This window comes from Schistocerca serialis, chromosome 1, assembly GCF_023864345.2.
Source record: "Schistocerca serialis cubense isolate TAMUIC-IGC-003099 chromosome 1, iqSchSeri2.2, whole genome shotgun sequence".
Taxonomy (NCBI): Eukaryota; Metazoa; Arthropoda; class Insecta; order Orthoptera; family Acrididae; genus Schistocerca; species Schistocerca serialis.
The window spans coordinates 837,230,195-837,250,399 of NC_064638.1; the positions used below are offsets into that span (position 1 = coordinate 837,230,195).

A 20,205-nucleotide genomic window follows, 5' to 3' on the forward strand; every position below is an offset into this window, starting at 1 on the left:
CCTGTGTAATAGCTCTCTGGAACAGGGCATTTTTCCTGATAGACTGAAATATGCTATTGTTATACCTTTGCATAAAAAGGGGGATAGATTTGATGTCAACAATTACCGTCCAATCTCCCTTCTAACAGCTTTATCCAAAATTTTTGAGAAAGTAATGTATTCAAGAGTAGCTTCACATATCTGTAAAAATGAAGTACTAACAAAATGTCAGTTTGGTTTCCAGAAAGGTTCTTCAACAGAAAATGCCATATATGCTTTCACCAGTCAAATTTTGAATGATCTGAATAACCGAACACCACCCATTGGGATTTTTTGTGATCTCTCAAAGGCTTTTGATTGTGTAAATCATGAAATTCTGTTAGACAAGCTCAAGTATTGTGGCATGAGTGGGACAGTGCACAAATGGTTTAATTCGTACCTAACTGGAAGAGTGCAGAAGGTTGAAATAAGTAGTTCTCGTAACACGCAAAGATCAGCACATTCCTCAAACTGGGGAACTATCAAGAATGGGGTTCCACAAGGGTCAGTCTTGGGTCCTTTGTTGTTCTTATTATATATTAATGACTTGCCATTCTATATTCATGAAGAGGCAAAGTTAGTTCTCTTTGCTGATGATACAAGTATAGTAATCACACCTGAGAAACAAGAATTAACTGATGAAATTGTCAATACTGTCTTTCAGAAAATTACTAAGTGGTTCCTTGTAAACGGACTCTCACTGAATTTTGATAAGACACAGTACATACAGTTCCGTACAGTGAATGGTATGACGCCATTAATAAATATAGACCTTAATCAGAAGCATATAGCTAAGGTAGAATATTCCAAATTTTTAGGTATGTCCATTGATGAGAGATTAAATTGGAAGAAACACTTTGATGATCTGCTGAAACATTTGAGTTCAGCTACTTATGCAATAAGGGTCATTGCAAATTTTGGTGATAAACATCTTAGTAAATTAGCTTACTACGCCTATTTTCACTCATTGCTTTCATATGGCATCATATTTTGGGGTAATTCATCACTGAGGAATAAAGTATTTATTGCACAAAAGCGTGTAATCAGAATAATAGCTGGAGTCCACCCAAGATCATCCTGCAGACATTTATTTAAGGATCTAGGGATATTCACAGTAGCTTCTCAGTATATATACTCTCTTATGAAATTTGTTATTAACAACCAAACCCAATTCAAAAGTAATAGCAGTGTGCATAACTACAATACTAGGAGAAAGGACGATCTTCACTATTCAAGATTAAATCTAACTTTGGCACAGAAAGGGGTGAATTATACTGGCACTAAAGTCTTTGGTCACTTACCAAATAGTATCAAAAGTCTGACAGATAACCAACAAGTATTTAAGAAGAAATTAAAAGAATTTCTGAATGACAACTCCTTCTACTCCATAGAGGAATTTTTAGATATAAATTAAGGAAAAAGAAAAAAAAAGAAAAACAAAAAAAACACAAAAAAATAAAGTTGTTATATTAACTTAAGTATGTTGTTAAATTAACCTAATTATGTCATGTATTGGAAAATTCGACTCGTTCCACATCATTACGAAATATCATATTCATGATCCATGGAACTAGTATTAATCTAATCTAATCTAATCTAATCTAATCTAATGATCTTGTGCCCATATTTTCCAGACCAAAATTCTGTACACATTGCAGATTTTTATATGTACTTTATTTGCACCTAAGGTAAAATAGGGTGAGCAGGCCAGCTACATTTACCAGTGCTGTGAATTTTCTTCAGTGTGTCTGTATTCTTCAACAGTGTATGAAAACATTCAACACAAGTTTCATCATAACTCACACCAGTAATTAATATTGATTTCATAGTTTCTACAACAGGCTGTGATGTATCAGTAGTCCATATAGCATTAATGTGAGAAATACCCTTTCAGTAGTAGCATTAGTGACAGAAAGGCAGAAGAGAAACTTCACTAACTTGACTAAATTTGAAAATGGAACATGGTTGTGACTCATACAGGAAATCATTCCAAACTATCTTTGAAGTGGTAAAATGTTATTAGCAGTCCATTCAGACTGGTTACAAATTGTTTGACACAGACATATTCATCATACATTTCATTTTCTGCAAACTGAGCACAAGGCATAGTTTTGATAACTAAAGAAGAAGTTCTTTCAACATCGTCCCATAAAGGTACTTTATGTAAGGTAACCCAACTGTAGATTTCCAGTTCTAGAAATGTTTTTCAGTCCACTTACTTTATGTAGGGTAGAGTAGTTTCATAGCAAGATAGTACAGTGCTACGAAATGTTTTTACCTCTGCTGGACGCAGACCTGCATCTGTTTCAAGTTTTTAAGACTTGTTTTAATATTTAAAGGAAGAAACTGGTCTTCAGTTTTGGACTCTAAGGTAGTCTTCAACTTACTAATACAAGCAACCACTTCAAATCTCCAAGTCCACTTTAAGTTACTGAGAAACTAGAAGCACACGTGTTTCATCTCACTTTTCCTTTTGATTCTGAAAAATTAATCTCCTAGATGAATCAAAATTCTTTTTGCAGTTGTTCAGTGAAGGAGCGTTTGTATTTCTTTGAACTTGTTCTTGCAAGAGATTACGGTTACTGGTGAATAAAAATAAGTAAACTTAACCATTGCAATTTAGTGTAGCACTAAGCAGCACACAATACAATCTAATATAATTTTGTACATGCAGATGACATGTAGTGGTAGAAACCAGCTTTATGCCTTGTGCACAACAACATTAAATAGGTACACTTTGTCTAACAACTTTACCAACGTAAGTAAAACTAGTACTGAAATACACCAATACAGGTGAAATAAATACATAATTTGGGATAAATCACTTCATTATTGTTAAATCCAGAACAATTAGGTGTCCATAATTACCTTTGATACAGTCAGGTGATCTGTGAAATGTATGTTATGCCATGAATACAAATACAATACGATACAATACTGACTATTGTGGCTGCTACTTGAGCTGCTAGTGGTTGCAGTTAAAATATATGCCAGAACAGGACTTGAACCTGGAGAACTCTTATGCTAAGTGTAGAACTATTTAATCTCAAGCATGTCACTGATGTTTTAGCCAAGTTATACTATCTTTTGTAGAATTTTTCCCCAATGGAGATGATGTTACAAAATGTTGGTAGCACTACTACAGGATTTGGAGACTGTAGAGATGAACTAGTAGCAGCTGAAAGCTCTGAGTCGAGTCCATGAATGGTTCAATTAACAAGAGCACTGCTGACATAAAAAAATATTTAAACTTGAGTTCTGATCAATTACAGCTGTAAAACTTGTTAAAATACTCATCAGCAATACATAATGCACAAAGAATACAAACATTTCACCTCAACATATTTTACATTCTTACAGTAACAACTAATATTGAAGTACATGAAAGAACCCTTTCTGTGCATTTTTATTTGTCTTAAATTTGAAAGCCTTTGTTTCCTTACAGTCTGTTTCTTGTTTGGCACACTCTGCTTCTGTTTTTCCAGTTTCCAGTCAGATTTTTCACAGACCATTTCCGAAAGATCAACAACATTTCTGTACATCTTTCTATAATATGTATAAGAAGAAAGAATGTAGTTGAGAAAAAAAATGATTTGTGAGATGCTTATAGTCAATATATATATACATATGAGACTAAGTATTATTAATTCTTATGATCATAGATGTGGAATAATTTTGGTTTTCTTACTTTTAGGTTATCCACCTCTAATGTTAAGGACCTACTGTTTGCAGAGTATCGATGCAAATTTGGTTATCGCTTAGCACAGCACAGCAAGAGTAAATTGTTGTGTGTCAATCGTAGATGGGTAGGTAATGTACCAAAGTGTTTACCACTTAAAGTACATGAGAGTGGTACAAGTTTCTGTGACAATAACAAGGGAGGTTGTGATCAAATGTGTGTGGAAGCAGCAGGGAAGCCTACATGCCTCTGTTTCAAAGGATTCACATTGAACGGAACTGTCTGCAAAGGTACAGCAATTATTTTCATCTTGCCACGCTTATTGTGTATAACCAACCAAATTATGATTGTAAATGATGATCAAAATGAATAGTGTATTCAAATTATGTGAACTAGTTGATCAGGATGACACAGCCTATTTCTCAGACTAATGAATGTACAGCATTGAAACAATTTTGCAGTTATTAACTCTAAACTGGAATATGCGGGGAAATAATGACAAAAAAATATGTATGATATCCTTTTTAGACTGCTAATAAATCATTTATCAACCTCAAGTGCAAATAAACTAGAATTGTCAGCACTTTGTTGTAAAATACTGGTTGAGCTCTGAACTGGAGTCAGCTGTAATTTCTTAGACTTTACCAGTGATTCGGTGTCATCTTGTGGAATCGTGTGTACTGCCAGTGGTCTGCATCTTACCAATACAATATTTCAATGCTGAGTTATGACATCAAAATATTTTGTTGGTAAGATGCAGACAACTGGCAGTACATCTTATTCCATGAATGGATTCATATGATTTAGCATGCATACCACTAAAGCTCATGCCCTCAAGTGGTTGACGGGGTTCCATAACATTTGGTCAAGAAAAAAAAAAATCATATATATGTCTCTATTAATTACTGAATCCATTTGCTTGGCCACACAGACCAGTAATTCTTTCCCTCAAGCTGCCACTAAAGTTTTCTAACATTTTGTCAAATGGAACACTGAATACATGCTGCTCTCTAAAAGTTACCCAAATATTGTCAATGTGACTTTTTGTCTGTTTTGTCACCTGAAAGACTGATCATACACAATTCTGAAGAAGACAGATGCAATACTAAGATGGTAATGGCATGCTTGTTACACCACAGTATCCAGAGTTGTAAGGAACATTGCATCAACAGCTAATAGCTCAAAAAGGACTACAGCTACTTCAAAAATATCACAAGAAAAAACCAAGTTTGATTCTATGACTAAATCAACATGAATCATAGAACAAATTTTGTGGGTGAAAAACTTTATCTGCACTCTCTAACAGTTTACCATTTTACTATACAAAATAATTTGCAGACCTGCCCTCCTGATCAGTACATGAAGACAGAATGGCTGGCCATCTCTTGCTTTCAGGAGGCAATATTCCACCAATGCTGATGTATTAAAGTAGAAAAAATATTGCCTAAGTTTGTCTCCTTTTGTCCCTAAGGGCTTCCTCTCAGTATTATATCTGAGTGACCTACTCCTCCTTCTCCACCATCCCAAGCCTAATCTCTTCCATGAGGAAGGAAGCAACAGTTCTGAAACCTAAATAACAGTTTTTTTCTGCTTTTAACAATGTAGGAAAAGATAGGTTGCTACTCACTATAAAGAAGACACATTAATTTGCAGACAGGAATAATTAAAAGACATTTATACAAAGCTTGTGGCCACTGCCTTCATCAGTCAAAGAGAGACACACATCATTCACACAAACAAGCAAACACACCTCAAGCAAACATGACCACCAACTCCAGCAACTGAGGCTGGAATGCAATTAATCACATGGGATGCAAGCAGCAATCTCGAGGAGGCGGGGAAGGGGAAGGGATAGCAATGTATGATTGAAAACACAGATGAATGCTGCCTGGTGGAGTGATCGGGGACTAGAATGCCTGCATGTGCAGTGTTAGGAGGTTGTGGGGCAGGGAGGTGGGGAAAAAAGGAAGGGAGCGGGGAAAGATAGGTGGATGCACTGGCAGAGGGCAGCAAATAAACAGGGTGAGAGATGAGACTGGGGAGGAGATGATAGGACAGAGGGATGGAAACTATTGGGTGGAGGGTGTGGGAACAGTACGTTAGTGTAGATTGATGCCAGGATAATTACAGGAAAGGAGAATGTGTTGTAAGGATAACTTCCATCTGCGCAGTTCAGAAAAGCTGGTGGTGGAGGGATGAATGCATATGGCTTGATTAGTGAAGCAGTCACTGAAATCAAGTGTGTTATGTTCAGCTGTATTATTGTGTATGGTCTACTTTTCTCTTGGAAACAATTTGGCAGTGGCTGTTCATCCTGGTGGACAGCTGGTTGGTAGTCATACCAATATAAGAAGCTGTGTAATGGTTGCAGCAGAGCTGGTAAATGACATGGCTGTTTTCACAGGTGTCCCTGCCCCTGATGGGGTAGGATAAACCTGAGAGAGGACTGGAATAGGAATTGTTGGGAGGGTGGATTGGGCAGGTTTTGCACCTGGCTCTTCCACAGGGATATGATCCTTGCTTCTTCTTTCCCAACTTCCCTGCCCCGCAACCTCCTAACGTTGCACCTGTTGGCATTCTAGTCCCTGCACACTCCACCAGGCAGTGTTTGTCTCTCTCCCCACATGTACACTACTATCCCTTCCCCTTCCCTGCCCTCACCAGGTTGCTGCTTCCATCCCATGTGGTAGTTGCATTCCAACCCGAGATGCTGGAGTTGGCAGTCATATGTGCATGAGGAGTGCTTGCTTGTGTAAATGAAAGGTGTGTGTCTCTCTTTTACTGATGAAGGCTGTGGCAGAAAGTTTTATGTAAGTGTCTTTTAATTGTTCCAGTCTGCAACTTAATGTGTCTTCTTTATGGTAAGTAGCAATCTGTCTTTCCCTGCAATGTTGATTTTCCTACCTGCAGTTTCCATTGTTTGATTTTTCTACTTTTAAATGTTTTTATCAATAATATTAGAATTTAGCATCTGGAAAGTAAGTATTGTCCAGTCATTCTTTCTCCTCATCTTTTTACAGTTTTCTAAAACTACTGATCCTTCTTATGCTACCAACTCCCTTTCTGGTTAATATGTCTGAGTTAAATTTTTGTATATCATCCTTCACAACCTTAACACCTTCTCTCCCATCCGCTTCACGTGGTCCTCCTCAACCCAGCATGCCACCTTCCTGGATGTTGACCTCCTCCTCTCTGATGGCTCCATCCACACCTTTGCCCACATTACACCCACCAACCACCAACAGTACCAGCATTTTGACAACTGTTGTCCCTTTCACACCAAAAATCACTTCCATGCAGCCTGGCCAACTGGGGATGGCATATCAATGGTGACAAAAACTCACATGCTCAGTATGCTGAGGGTCTCACCAATGCTTTGACAGACAGGCACAATCTCCCAGACTTAATCTGCATACAGATCCCCCATGCCCTTTGCTCTCACACCCCCAATCCTCCCACCCACCCCAAAGAACCAGACTCAAAGGAATGTCCCACTTCATCACCCAGTACCACCCCAGACTGGGAAAATTGAACCACATCCTTTGCCAGGGCTTTGAGTATCTATCATCATGCCCTGAAATGAGAGGCATCCTACCCAAGTTACTTTCCACCCTCCTAAAGTGGTGTTCCATTGCCCACCCAACACATCCTAGTCCATCCCTATGCCATTCTCAACCCCAGCCCCTTGCCACAAGAATCACATCCCTCTGAAGGACCCAGGAACAAAACCTGCCCAATCCATCCACCTAGCACTTCTTATTCAAGTCCTATCACAAGTTTATCCTACCCCATCAGGGGCTAGGTTGTCTGTGAAAGCGACCATGAAATTTACCTGGTCTGCTGCAATATTTGCACAACTTTTTTTATTTGTATGACTATCAACCAGATGTCCACCATTTGGATCCTTCCCTCCACCACCAGCTTTTCTGAACTGCGCAGATGGAAGTTATCCTTACAACACATTCTCCGTTCCTGTAATTATCCTGGCATCCACCTACACTAACGTACTGTCCCCACACCCTCCACCCAATAGTTTCCATCCCTCTGTCCTGCCATCTCTTCCTTATTCTCATCTCCCACCCTGTTCATGTACCGCCCTCTGCCAATACATCTGCCCTGTTTCTCTCCTTTTTTCCCCACCTCCCTGCCCTACAACCTTCTAATGCTGCACCTGTTGGCATTCTGCTCCCTGCACACTACAACCGACAGTGTTTGTCTCTCTCCTCACCCATACACTACTATCCCTTCCCCTTCCCCACCCCCTCCAGATTGCTACTTGCATACCGTGTGATAGCTGCATTCTGGCCCAAGATGCTGGAGTTGGCAGTCATGTGTAAGTGAGATGTACTCACTTGTATGTATGCATGGTGTGTGTCTCTCTTTTACTGATGAAAGCTGTGGCAGAGAAGCTTTATGTAAATGTTTTTTAATTGTTCCTGTCTGCAACTTAATGTGTCTTCTTCACAGTAAGTAGCACCTGTCTTTTCCTACATTGTTGATATTCCTACTTGGAGTTTCCATTGTTTGATTTTCCTACTTTTAAATGTTTCTATGAATAGTATTAGAATTTAATCTCTGGAAAGTAAGTACTGTCCAGTCATTCTGTCTCCTTGCCATTTTACATTTTTCTAAAACTACTGATTCTTCTTACACAATTAACTCTCTTTCTGGTTAACATGTATGACTTAAATTTTTGCATAATTGTCTTGGAGACTTTGTGAAGATTTCTGTTAGTCTGAAACAAGATTCAGCTCTCAATCATTCTGTTTGCTCCAATCCGTGCCTCATTAGATGAAGTTTTTCATCCATTTGGTCCAGAAGATGACTGTAATTTTCACCAATTAATGTTGTTCACACCACAAAGTAAAACATTATTTTGCATCCCAGAAAGCATTGTCCAAATTCTCTTCAGCAGATGAGATCAGTTTCACATTTTTTATGTACTGCCAAAGGCTCAGAGCTTTAACTGCTACTTTGATTCTGGTGTGAAGTGATGGCTGCAAGTCTCATACACACTAACACATTTCTATTTTGTCAGAAGACTAGGTACTGACCTTAGAAAGCATATTTACACAAAAATACTGTTTTTTACTTACTAGATGGAAGAAGGCTGCTAGAGACGTACTGAAGCTGATACAAAACATTCAAAAATTAGCAGTTCTTTCATCGAGGAAAGAAATTGGGTAAAAGATAGAGGATAGGATGGACTCTGTTCAAGGATAAGGCAAGAGAGTTACACAGGATTAAGGTAAAAATAAAACATAACAGGATTATAGTGAGATCAGAAATGAAATGCCAGCAACAGTTGTGATATCAGTAATGAAATGCCAGCAACAGGTGATGCCTTGAAATCAAAGAAACTAGAAATGCCTGTTAAGGCAGTTTGCAATTTTGAGACAATGGAAAGAAAAGTGTTGAGCCAGAGAGAGGTGATAATTAAGGGAAAGGAAGGAAGACTAAAACACGGTATGGGAACACAATGTGTGTAGAGGTATACTGAGCAAACTGTTCCACAAATATCTGCACATTAATATATATTTCCACAGTAGTTGTACACAGCAAGAGACATAAATGCAAACTCCTAGAATAAATGGTGGCTCGAATGTCCGGTCTCAGTCAAAGATCATTGGTGTTCATGGTCAATATGACCTATCGAAGCCACACAGCGCCCCCCCCCCCCCCCCCCTTTTCCCGCAGTACAGTGTACCGCAAGTGAGTCTTGGCTGGAGACAGTGTGGGCATTGATGCTGCTGCTGGTGGTCGCACGAGATGGTAGACTCACATCTGGGACCTCTACCTCAACCAGGGTGGGGGCAGAACGATGGGAGACAGGTCGAACTTGAAGTCGTTGAGGCAGAGAGGACGGAGATGTGGCGGCCAGCCCGTGAGCAGGCAGGCGGAACAGTAGATGGCGAGGTGTAGGTCTGGCAAGCCCTGATGCTAACCGAGCTGACCGGCGAGATGAAGGCACAGATTGTCGTCGAGTCGCACTCATGAGGGAGGGTGAGGCTATGCGCAACACTGAAGTTTAGCTGGTCGTTGGGTGGTGAGGTCGCGGTGTCTGTGAGTAGAATGAGAACTCGATCATCAAGAGTTACGACTGAAATGTCATCCACACATTGTGGGGGTACGTTGCAGAGCAGTGTGACTATGGGAGAGGATGCCTCTGTAGTCAGTGAGGTAGCTGCGAAACCTGCACATGGAGTGAGGTTGATGCATCCGAGAAACCTGCGAATGGCAACGGGGAGACGTCGGGTGAAAAAATTGGTGTGGTGGTCTGAGGAGAAACATTGTCAGACTCCACAGTGGGAGGGAGACTGGCGGGAGACTCGTTAGAAGAATCTGACTGAGCCAGCAAGGGGTCATTGGGGTCCACGAATGCTTGTTTGAGTCAGTGTAAAGAAACAGTTTGGGGAGAGTCTTTTCTGATGATGTCAAAAGTTGTGTTGACTGGACAGAGGACTTCCCGTTGCTTTATGGGTGGTAGGCTGTAGTATGAATTTTCCTTATGCCGCAGATGTTACATAAAATGGTGAACAGGGAAGACTCAAACTGCCGACCCTGGTCGGTGGTGATGGTGGTCGGACAACCGAACCTAGCAATCCATGAGTAGATGAAAGCCTTGGCCACGGTCTCGGCCGTAATGTTAGGTAAAGGAACTGCCTTTATCCACCAAGACATGCGGTCGATTGTGGATAGAATGTATCTGTGGCCCTCCAATGGTGGAAGGGGACCAATAAGATCGATATTTACATGGCGAAATAGTCCAGGGGGAATGTCGAACCTGCACAGTGGTGGGGTGGGGTGGCAGCTGATAATGTTGCATTGACAGGGGACACAGCTGTATGCCCAGGTCTGACAGTCCCGTTTTATATTTGTCCAAATAAAACGCTCATAGACGAGCCATGTGGTGGTGTGTACACCAGGGTGAGCGAGGTTATGCAGCACGTCAAAGGCCAGCCAGCGCAGGGGGGCGCGAGCAACGGGCGTAAGGTACTGGTAGAAGAGTCGCACCACACCTCATCCACAATGCTGGGGAATTAAGCTTTGGTAAACACAAGGAATGTTTGAGGGTCTGCAAGGAGAGCTTGTGATTCTTTGTCAGAAGCTTGTAGGGCAGCCAGGTTGGGTAAGTCTATGATGCACGAAATAGTATTGAGCCACAAGAAAAAATCTGCAGTGATGCTGTCCATGCCTTTGATGTAGCAAACATTGGTTGTGAATTGGGAGACTAGATCAAAGTGGTGGAAACGCTGATGGGGTGGGTCCATGGGGGGGGGGGGGGTTGCAGAAAGTGTCTGTGAGTGGTTTATGATCCATGAGAATGAAGAACAAGCAACCCTCCACGTTGGGGCAGAAGTGTTTAATGGCCTTGTAGACCACAAGGAGTTCTCTATCGAAAGCGGAGTATTTATTCTGATCTGTTGATAGTTTTTAGAGAAGAAACCATGTCTGCCTTGCATTGCTGTAGTACCGCTCCCAATGCGATGTCACTGGCATCCACAGTGATGAACAACTCAGCTGAGGGGTCAGGCTGGGCAAGTGTCATGGCATGAGCTAAAGAAGTCTTTAGTGCATTGAAGGCCTCCTGAAGTCTGCTTACCCGACAGCGAGTCTGCCAGCAGGGCCTGCAGGGCAGATAGTGGCGGTAGTGATTTATTGTGCCCAGGAAACATTGGAGTTCTTTGTAAGTAGCAGGGGGCAGCACTGACGTGATGGCCTGCAAACGAGATTTGAGAGGGTGTATTCTGTCAGTGGAGATGGTGTAACCCAAGAAAGTGACTGAAGGCTGGCGCAATTGGAATTTGTCTTTGTTGACCTCGATGCCTTTGGAGTTCGAGGTCTGGAGGACCACGGATAAATGATTTTTATGTTCCTCAGCCGACTTGCTGAAGATGAGGATGTCATCCAGATATGCAAAGCAAAATTCTAATTGTCATAAGATGGAGTCAATGAATCACTGCCACATTTGCGCCATGTTTTTCAGGCCAAATGGCATGAAGTTGTATTGGAACAAATCAAGCAGCATGATAATAGCTGTTTTAGGGATGTTTTCCAGCGCTACGGTAATCTGGTGGTAGGCAGACACTGAAGATTTTAGCACCCGATAAAATATAAGTGAAATCATGTATGTTAGGCAGGGGGTAATTGTCCACGATGGTATGAGTGTTTAGGCATCTGTAATCACAGCACATTAGGAAAGAACTGTCATGTTTGAGGTCAAGGTGAATTGGTGAAGACCAGTTGCTGTCTGACAGTTGCAGGATACCTGCCTCCAAAAGTTCATTAATTTGCTGCTGGGCCATGTGCAACTTAATAGGGTTGAGGAGTCTAACCTTATGCCTAATAGGAGGGCTGGCAGTGGCAACTTGTGCGTCATTCTGTCACTGACGGAAGAATTGCACACGAGACACGAGACTGATCATTGTCCTGATGCGAGGTTATTGGACAAGTACGGCGCGACAAGGCGCACCCGTTAGCTTGAGTGTGAAAGGGCTGCTCGAAAGTCACATCCCTAGTATGTGAGCGCGGCATGCACTGGTTTGGAGAGGGCAGCTGTGCGCGCAGCGTGGAGCAGGTTGGAATCCGCGGTGAGTGACTGCTGTCAACCTTGCATTTGATACCTGGCGCAAGTGAGAGCAGCACTGGCGTTGCACGTGGAACAGCGATGGCCGCCGAGTCACGTGGCTGGTGCGCAAGAGAGGGGGAATGTTTATCAACATGCGGGGTGGCTGCTTGCGCATTGTGCGTGGTCAAGTCACAAGCGCCACTGTCGTTAGAAGCACTGTTTGAAACACAAGGCACTGAACTTGGTGGGTGTGGAGTATATTGGACGTGAATCATCACATGCAATTAATGTGTTTGGACTAACCTGATGAGCCAGAGAGGCTCGTTTAGGTGGCAGAACTGTGGACTGCAGTTTTAGTAGTGAGTTACGAGCCGCGACAAGCTCATTGTAGGTGTGTGTGATGCATTGTTTCAGCTCATCATTGTCCCAGCAGAGTTGTGCCACCAAGTTGTATTCCAACAGTATTTAGTTACACAGGTCACAATGTCACTCGCGAGGGTGGAGCACTTGTGCACTAACTCACATGTCGTGAGTAAAGCAGAGCAGAGAACATAAGTGCGGGAGCACAGTTTCTGAGTGTTAGTGGGATGGTGTAACACTGAACCATGAACTACGTTCAGAGAGAGTTTGCAATGGGACAAAAAATCCATACTGAGAGTTGGTTCATCAATGAATGTAGAAAGTTCATGGAAACCACAGAGAATGAGATAGGTGCACCATAACCTTGACAGAGCCTGAGGTTTGTAATGTTGATGCGTTGACAGCTCGTAGAAGTGACCTTGTCAGTGAAAAAATTGGGGAGCCATCGATGTAGGTATTATAGACATATCAGCACCAGTGTGTACTAGGAAAGTGAGCTGTGATGAAATGTCAGTCACATACAAATGACTGTTCAGCAGGGTGGATGAGTGGACGGAATGCAATGTTGAGGATGCCTGTGAGGTTCCCCACAGGACTCAGTGTCGTTTAGGTCCATTTGGGTGCTGGCATGGTAACTGTCACTTCTTAGCATCCTCACCAAAAATCTTGTGGTATGAGCAGTACAGATGAGCCGGATGTGATGGTGGTGGTAACTGCGGCAGCGGAGGAGGCTTGTCCTCGTCGATTTGTTCTGGCATGTATACTGGCACGTAAGTTGCATGGGAAGAGTGAATGGATGCTGTGAGGCGATGTAGAAGGCATGGAGGCAGAGCGAGCCCTGCCTCTGCCAGCAGACGACCGGTAAGAGGGAGCAGTTGTGCCAACTAGCGGTGAGTAGTGAGCTGGTTGGCATATTCGTAGCAATTAATACAGTTGGTCTGCAATGTGGAGATGAGAGCCGATTGACTTGAAGGAGTGCGGTAGCAGGTGGATCTGTAGGTCAGTAGGCAGCTTGGCAGACCACATCATCCACAGAGTAATGTCCAGCATGGTATGCTCACTCACAAATAACAGAAGGCGGCACCAGAGTTGTGGTGGGGTTTGGTCCACCAGGTGTCCCTCGTACAAGATCTTGATGATTAATTCTTGTGGTGAGCAGGCGAGTCGTTCAATGATCATCGTCTTTGAGAACTCGTATTTCAATGGAGGTGGTGGCGAGAAGAGTAGATCGCAAGTTAAGTCTGAATGATCATGGAGGTGCATGATGAGACACAGGAATTTAGAGATGTCATCAGACATGTGATGCAACTCGAAAAGATGCTTGACAAGTGCAAACCATGACACTGGGTTGTTCTTGTATAAAGGTGGCAGCTAAGGCAGAAGACTTGGAGGTGGGGACGAATGCAGCTTCGGTGGGAGGGGGGGGGGGGGGGGGGGAGGGACTATCTGGTCCATGACAGGAGAGGCTATACAGCAGGCCAGTGTCGTAGGCATGGGTTTGTTTCTGGCAAAAAAGTCTGTAGCAACCACTGATAGCATTGTCCTTGATGTGTCGTGAAAACACCACGCACCTGACATGGTCGGTACCGTGGGAACGGGCGGTTGCGCGGTAGGCGTTGGGGTCCTGTAAACTGGGCCATTATTTTGAAAATGAGCCAAAACCAGACCAGGTCATGGCTGATAGAGGCTGGGTGCATTTTTGGTCATGGTGACGCCACAGTAACTGTGGCACCACAGTAACTGTCGCTGCGACCTGTTGAGAGTCAAAGTATGTGTAAGTTCGCTTTGAACATTATACGATCGATCGGTAGGTACACAGTTCTGAGTATTGTTCACTTCAAACTTCACACATTGCCGAGCACAGTCTGGTGACACAAAACCCAAGTCCATTGCTTGTGTTCGCGGTGTAGCACTTGACCATTGTAGAGCGACAAAGTTTGAGGTTAACGTGGCTGGAGATCGCGAATCGCTGTGAATTAATGTAGAACAGGTCTAAGGTGATGGAATGAAAAGGTCTGGTGATTGTTGTTGAGCTTCCAAATCTTCAAACAAAGCGTTGGGTGAGGCGGCCATGGCGACATGCACATAACCTGTTGATGCTAAAACACCCGGCACGGTAGTCACGGAAGACATGCAGACTTTGGGGTCACCAGTATGGGAACAAAATGTGTGTAGAGGTATACTGAACAAACAGTCATACAGATATCTGCACATAAATATATATTTCAACAGTAGTTATACACATGTACACAGCAAGAGACATAAATGCAGACTCCTAGAATAACATGGTGGCTTGAATGTCCGATCTCAGTCAAAGATAATTGGTGTTCGTGGTCGATATGACCATCAATGCCACAACTGGATGAGCAGGAAAAAAGGAAAAAAAAACGTTATCAGGACCTGCAAAATACAGAACACTGAAAAAATAAGTAAATAGATGAGTAAGGGTGAAAAAACTACCACAGAAAAAATATCAGGACATAAAAAAATGTGGAGTATAAAGAAGAAAAGAAAATCAGTAAATAGATAAATGCCAAGAAAAGGCCATTTTTCAGCTAGAATTAAAGTCATTGCAGGGGAGGAAGAGGAGGGGGAAGTAAAATGGAACTAGGCAACAGCAAGATGAAATGACACAAGATGAGAAGCAAATGCAGTACATATCTTGCAAGACAAGCTATAGTGTGTGTCTTTTGAGACACTTTAACGCTGTGAGGAAGGATCAGTCCAGGATGGCCAACACGCTGTATTCCATTATTAATCCGCGAGGTCAATTCCATCAGGGGCCAACATGCCTCCCCTTGTCCCAGAAGGAGTGGGTTATTAAATGATTTTATGCATTACAGGCCACTGAAAAAGCAGACGACTGTTTCTGTGTAGCAAGCCGTTAGAAATCCAGAACAATTTGTAAATCAAGAATTTAAATTCAATGTAAATACCGGTATAAAATATGTTAATAGTAAATTTAGAATTTCTAAAAACATGTGAATATTTATACTGGTAACTTTTAGAAATCTAGAGTAATTTAAAACATCATTGTATATAGTCATTCCCGTTATTTGTTGAGTGATAGATACACCATGAAATTAATTTCTAATCCTACAATTACAATGTTAATTCACTTTTGAAGTTATGAGTTCAGAATCCAAAATTAGATCAAAATCTCAAGCTCCAAATGAGTCACGTAAGTAGAACAGAAACAGAAGGAAACATTTTGAGGAGTAGTTGTGTACTCCACAAGAAACTGATGTAACGTGAAACATCCCCCAATAATGTATTTTGTTTCAACTTGATTGTGCATGTCAATTTGTAAATTATAAATAAATTTTTATGTAATTTTTGTAATTTTATATCTGGGATGTCCTTATTGAAACACACTCATTCTGTGTTTATTGTTGATGACCAAATGTATATATATTACTTATGTTGCAAACTACTGAATGGAACTTATTTTTTCAGACATTGATGAATGTGCAACTTCGAATGGAGGATGTGAACACAAGTGCCAGAATAGTGCTGGGACGTACAGATGTTTATGCCCTCCTGGACTCAGGCTAGGGGATGATCAGAAGAGCTGCATAGGTCATACATATATATATACCAGTATATCTCCATAATTCTTTAGTGACTATGTTTCATACTCGCACATTAATTGTACAAGATTTGTTAATAACTACACCAACAGTTTATGGCACTGTCTAAGTCTCTGTTTCTTTTATCACAATCAGCACTTTTATGGCCATCTTTACTGCATCATGGTCTTTAAAACCAAGCTGTTTTTCTCTGCCTGAACTTTGCTTGACCTTGTGATCAAAATTCAGAATTTTGTTTTTGTTCTGTGGTTTTCTGTGTCTGATACTATTTCTGTACATATTAACAATGGTGTTCTATTTTGAGTCTACTGCAGATTTCTTCTTAAGGCTATCCCAACTACTTTTTGACCTGTCAACCTATTTTTTCACAAAGCTCAACTTCAGAGTTTCCGTTGACAATGTCTTGATTGCAGTTACAATGTTATGATATTATTTAGGACCAGTAAATACCTAATTCTTTAAGGAATGGAACTTCCATTTACAAAAGAGGTTCAGATATCTGATTGCATGTAAGAGAGAAGAAATTTAGGAAAGGTTTGAAAGTATGCTTTAAGTTTATTGGAAGCCATTAAATTCACTCATTAAGAACCACTGAATGAATACAGTCAGTGCAATTTGTGCTTCATTTTAAGCAAAATCTAGTTTTTCATGCATCTCAATATTTATGAGGCCACATCTCTTGACCCATGTATCATTCAGTGATATAATTTTGCAGATACATTCGTTGATATATATAAATATTGTGTGGAAAGTGTATTGTGAATAGAATTAGTACGAAAGATGCAATACATTAAAATGTCATGCCTGATGCTGAAGTTTGACTGCATGAACAATGAATATGTAGTAAGCGATACACTTTGTTCCTTTTATAATTGTGTGAAGCATGTCAGAGAGCTAAAGGTTTCACAATGATTTGGAATTATGTGTAATGTTAGTTGGAAGTCACTAAGTGCTCTCATTCTCAAATACAGAATGAACAGAATCTGGGTACTTGTGCACCATCAGTTATGCCGCCTCACGTTAGACACAGTTTCTAACAACATCTTAATGATTAGATTATACCGAGCGAGGTGGCGCAGTGGTTAGACACTGGACTCGCATTCGGGAGGACGACGGTTCAATCCCGCGTCCGGCCATCCTGATTTAGGTTTTCCGTGATTTCCCTAAATCGCTCCAGGCAAATGCCGGGATGGTTCCTTTCAAAGGGCACGGCCAACTTCCTTCCCCGTGCTTCCCTAATCCGATGAGACCGATGACCTCGCTGTCTGGTCTCCTTCCCCGAAACAACCAACCAACCATTAGATTATAGCTGCATGTGAAATTTTTAAATTCAGTTAATAGTTATGTATACTACTGAAAATAAAATTTTTGTTGCCCTTGGAAGTTATTAGAGATGACCAGCAATTGGCACTGGGTTCCAGTATAGTGGTTTGGTAATATAGATTATCAGCAAGTTACGATACACAGTATCAGTTTCATAACCCACCACTTCATGCAACAGATCACATTGGATTAAACTTAGTTGGATTATGGTAGCTGCTTTTGTATTAGTAGCTGACCAGTGATGTTTTTCATTCAGATGTATCACACAAGTTGATACTTGTTATAAATTCATCACTGCAGTCTTCTACTAATTTTAAGTTTCTATTGTGTTCAAAGAACAGTTATCATTTCTGTGAATTTTCAAGATTTTTTTCTGTCCATTCATTTTCTAAGTCTGTTGCTATATCTGAACAGGCCTTGGAAAAGCTGACAGTAGCAACCGACTGCCATGTCATCGTCAGCTGATAGCCATCACTGGATGTGGATATGAGAGGGCATGTGGTCAGCACATCACTCTCATGGCTGTTCTCAGTTTTCATGATCAGAGCAGCTACTTCTTCATCAAATAGCTCCTCAATTGGCCTCACAAGGGCTGAGTGCACCACACTTGCCAACAGTGCCCAGGATACCTGAACGGTCACTTATCCAAATGCTAGCCAAGCCAAACTTTGCTGATATGACAGGAACCAGTGTTATCACAGTGGCAAGGCTGTTGGCCTTTTTTCTGTATCCAGAAATTCCACAATGTGTGTATTCATATGCAGTAAGATCCAGTGAATCAATTCATCCAGAATATTTTTCATTCAAATGTCCTATTTCCAAAATTTCTTCCATCAAAAAGTAAAACTTGATATCTGTTTATATTTCTTTCTGCCATGAGGCATCAAGGGATCACAAATTTAGTATTGGAGGGCAGTGTGGAGGGTAAAAATCGTAGAGGGAGACCAAGAGATGAATACACTTAGCAAATTCAGAAGGATGTAGGTTGCAGTAGGTGCTGTGAGATGAAGAAGCTTGCACAGGATAGAGTAGCGTTGAGAGCTGCATCAAACCAGTCTCAGGACTGAAGACCACAACACCAACAACAATCTTGTCAACGTAAGAGTAAATTGTTCTGTCTCTGGGCCTACAGCCCAAAAGAAATTTTCTCAGCAAGACTGTGACTGCAAACAGCAAATGCACACAGTAAACTGACCTATAAGCTACAACCCAGATGACCTAATATAGGTTCCTACATCTTGTGCACAAGGTCTGGCTATAATAAAAGTTACTGAAGCACTACTCTGGCCTGTTCTCAATCCTGCATTGCTTGTCAGAAGTCATCTGTGAAATAGATGATGATTTTCATACACTGAGGAGACAAAAGTGGAGACAAAAGTGCAGAGGCATTGTCCATGTCATTCACACGTAGTCCTGAACTGCTCACTAATGATCAGGGCTTCCAATGCAAAAGTAACTCCATTTGAACACCACAGAAGCCATGAAGACAGCCAGAACATGGGGATCCACCAGTACTACCATACATACGACCACTGAATAGATTCACATCCAGTTCAGAAAGTTATAGTCCATTTTGAAACAGAAGGTCTCTGATTTGCAGCATGCAGGGTTGGGAATGCTGCAAGCTCAACATTAAGATAATTGTCTTAATTTTTTCCATACAGTGATCTATAGTTAACTATTTGCAATCTCTCTCTCTCTCTCTCGCTCTCTGTCTCTTTATCTCCCCCCCTCCCTCTCTCTGCAAAACATCCAACCACTCACTCATTTGCAAGTTCTTCCATGGTGTTGGAGTTGCCAACCAGGTATAATTTCAGTTCAGTTCATCTTTGAAGTTAATTTTATTGTCTGTTAAGTTCTCTAATGTTTTATAAAAGTTCTTTTTGTTGTTGTGCTTAAATGTGACTCAGATGACATTAATTGATCTTTTATATGTTGTGCTCTGATCTTTTCAAGACCTTTTGATACATGTTTTCTTGCTTGTTATATTTTTTCTGTTCTTACCATTTTGTTTGCATTCAAGATATTCCAAGCTTGTTGATTCTTTATAATTACCTCATCATAATCATCATTCCACTGGACATGTTTCCCTTTCTTTTTAAGAGTAGCAGTTTCTTCTGCAGTCTGAATAACATCTATTTGAAATTATTCTGAACATTTAGGTATTCTTTTTTCCAACTGCATTGAGTAATAATTTTCTCAAGATAAATTCCGTATATCAAACTTTCTGGATTGGTATTGGTCCTTTTGTTTTTTGAAATATTGATCTAATTTTGAATTTAATGATAATAGGTGGTGGTCTGAATTTAAACCAGCACTCTTGGCAACTTTTACAATGAGTACCTCTAATTTGTTTTTCATGATAAATCAGATTTGATGATACCCTTGCACCTTGTTTTTTCTAAGAATTTTTCTGAAGAATGTAGATTTTAGTACTATGTTATGCTGTATGCAAAGGCTTAGGTAATTTTCCCCATTTATGTCAGTTCGGTTATGAGCATGCAATTTTTCTACTATTGATCTGTGCTGATATTCTCTGCCAACTTGTGCATTAAACTCTCTAAATAGTAATACTGTGTTTTTTTTATGGAGTGTGACCTAAGGTTTTCGACACATTTTGCCAAAAAATTCATGTTTGCTTTCCCTGTGTTTCATTTTTCTCATTT

General features: G+C 41.0%; 1 protein-coding gene across 5 annotated transcripts in view; it reads left to right on the forward strand.

The window, feature by feature from the left end:
- Nucleotides 1–20,205, forward strand: part of LOC126484960 (uncharacterized) — a 354,976-nt gene that overhangs the window by 280,013 nt on the left and 54,758 nt on the right. For all 5 annotated transcript variants that reach the window (XM_050108582.1, XM_050108565.1, XM_050108574.1 and 2 more), the window contains 2 exons: nt 3,713–3,987; nt 16,083–16,205. In XM_050108582.1, the coding sequence (XP_049964539.1) occupies nt 3,713–3,987; nt 16,083–16,205 (398 nt within the window). The remainder of the gene's footprint in view (nt 1–3,712; nt 3,988–16,082; nt 16,206–20,205) is intronic.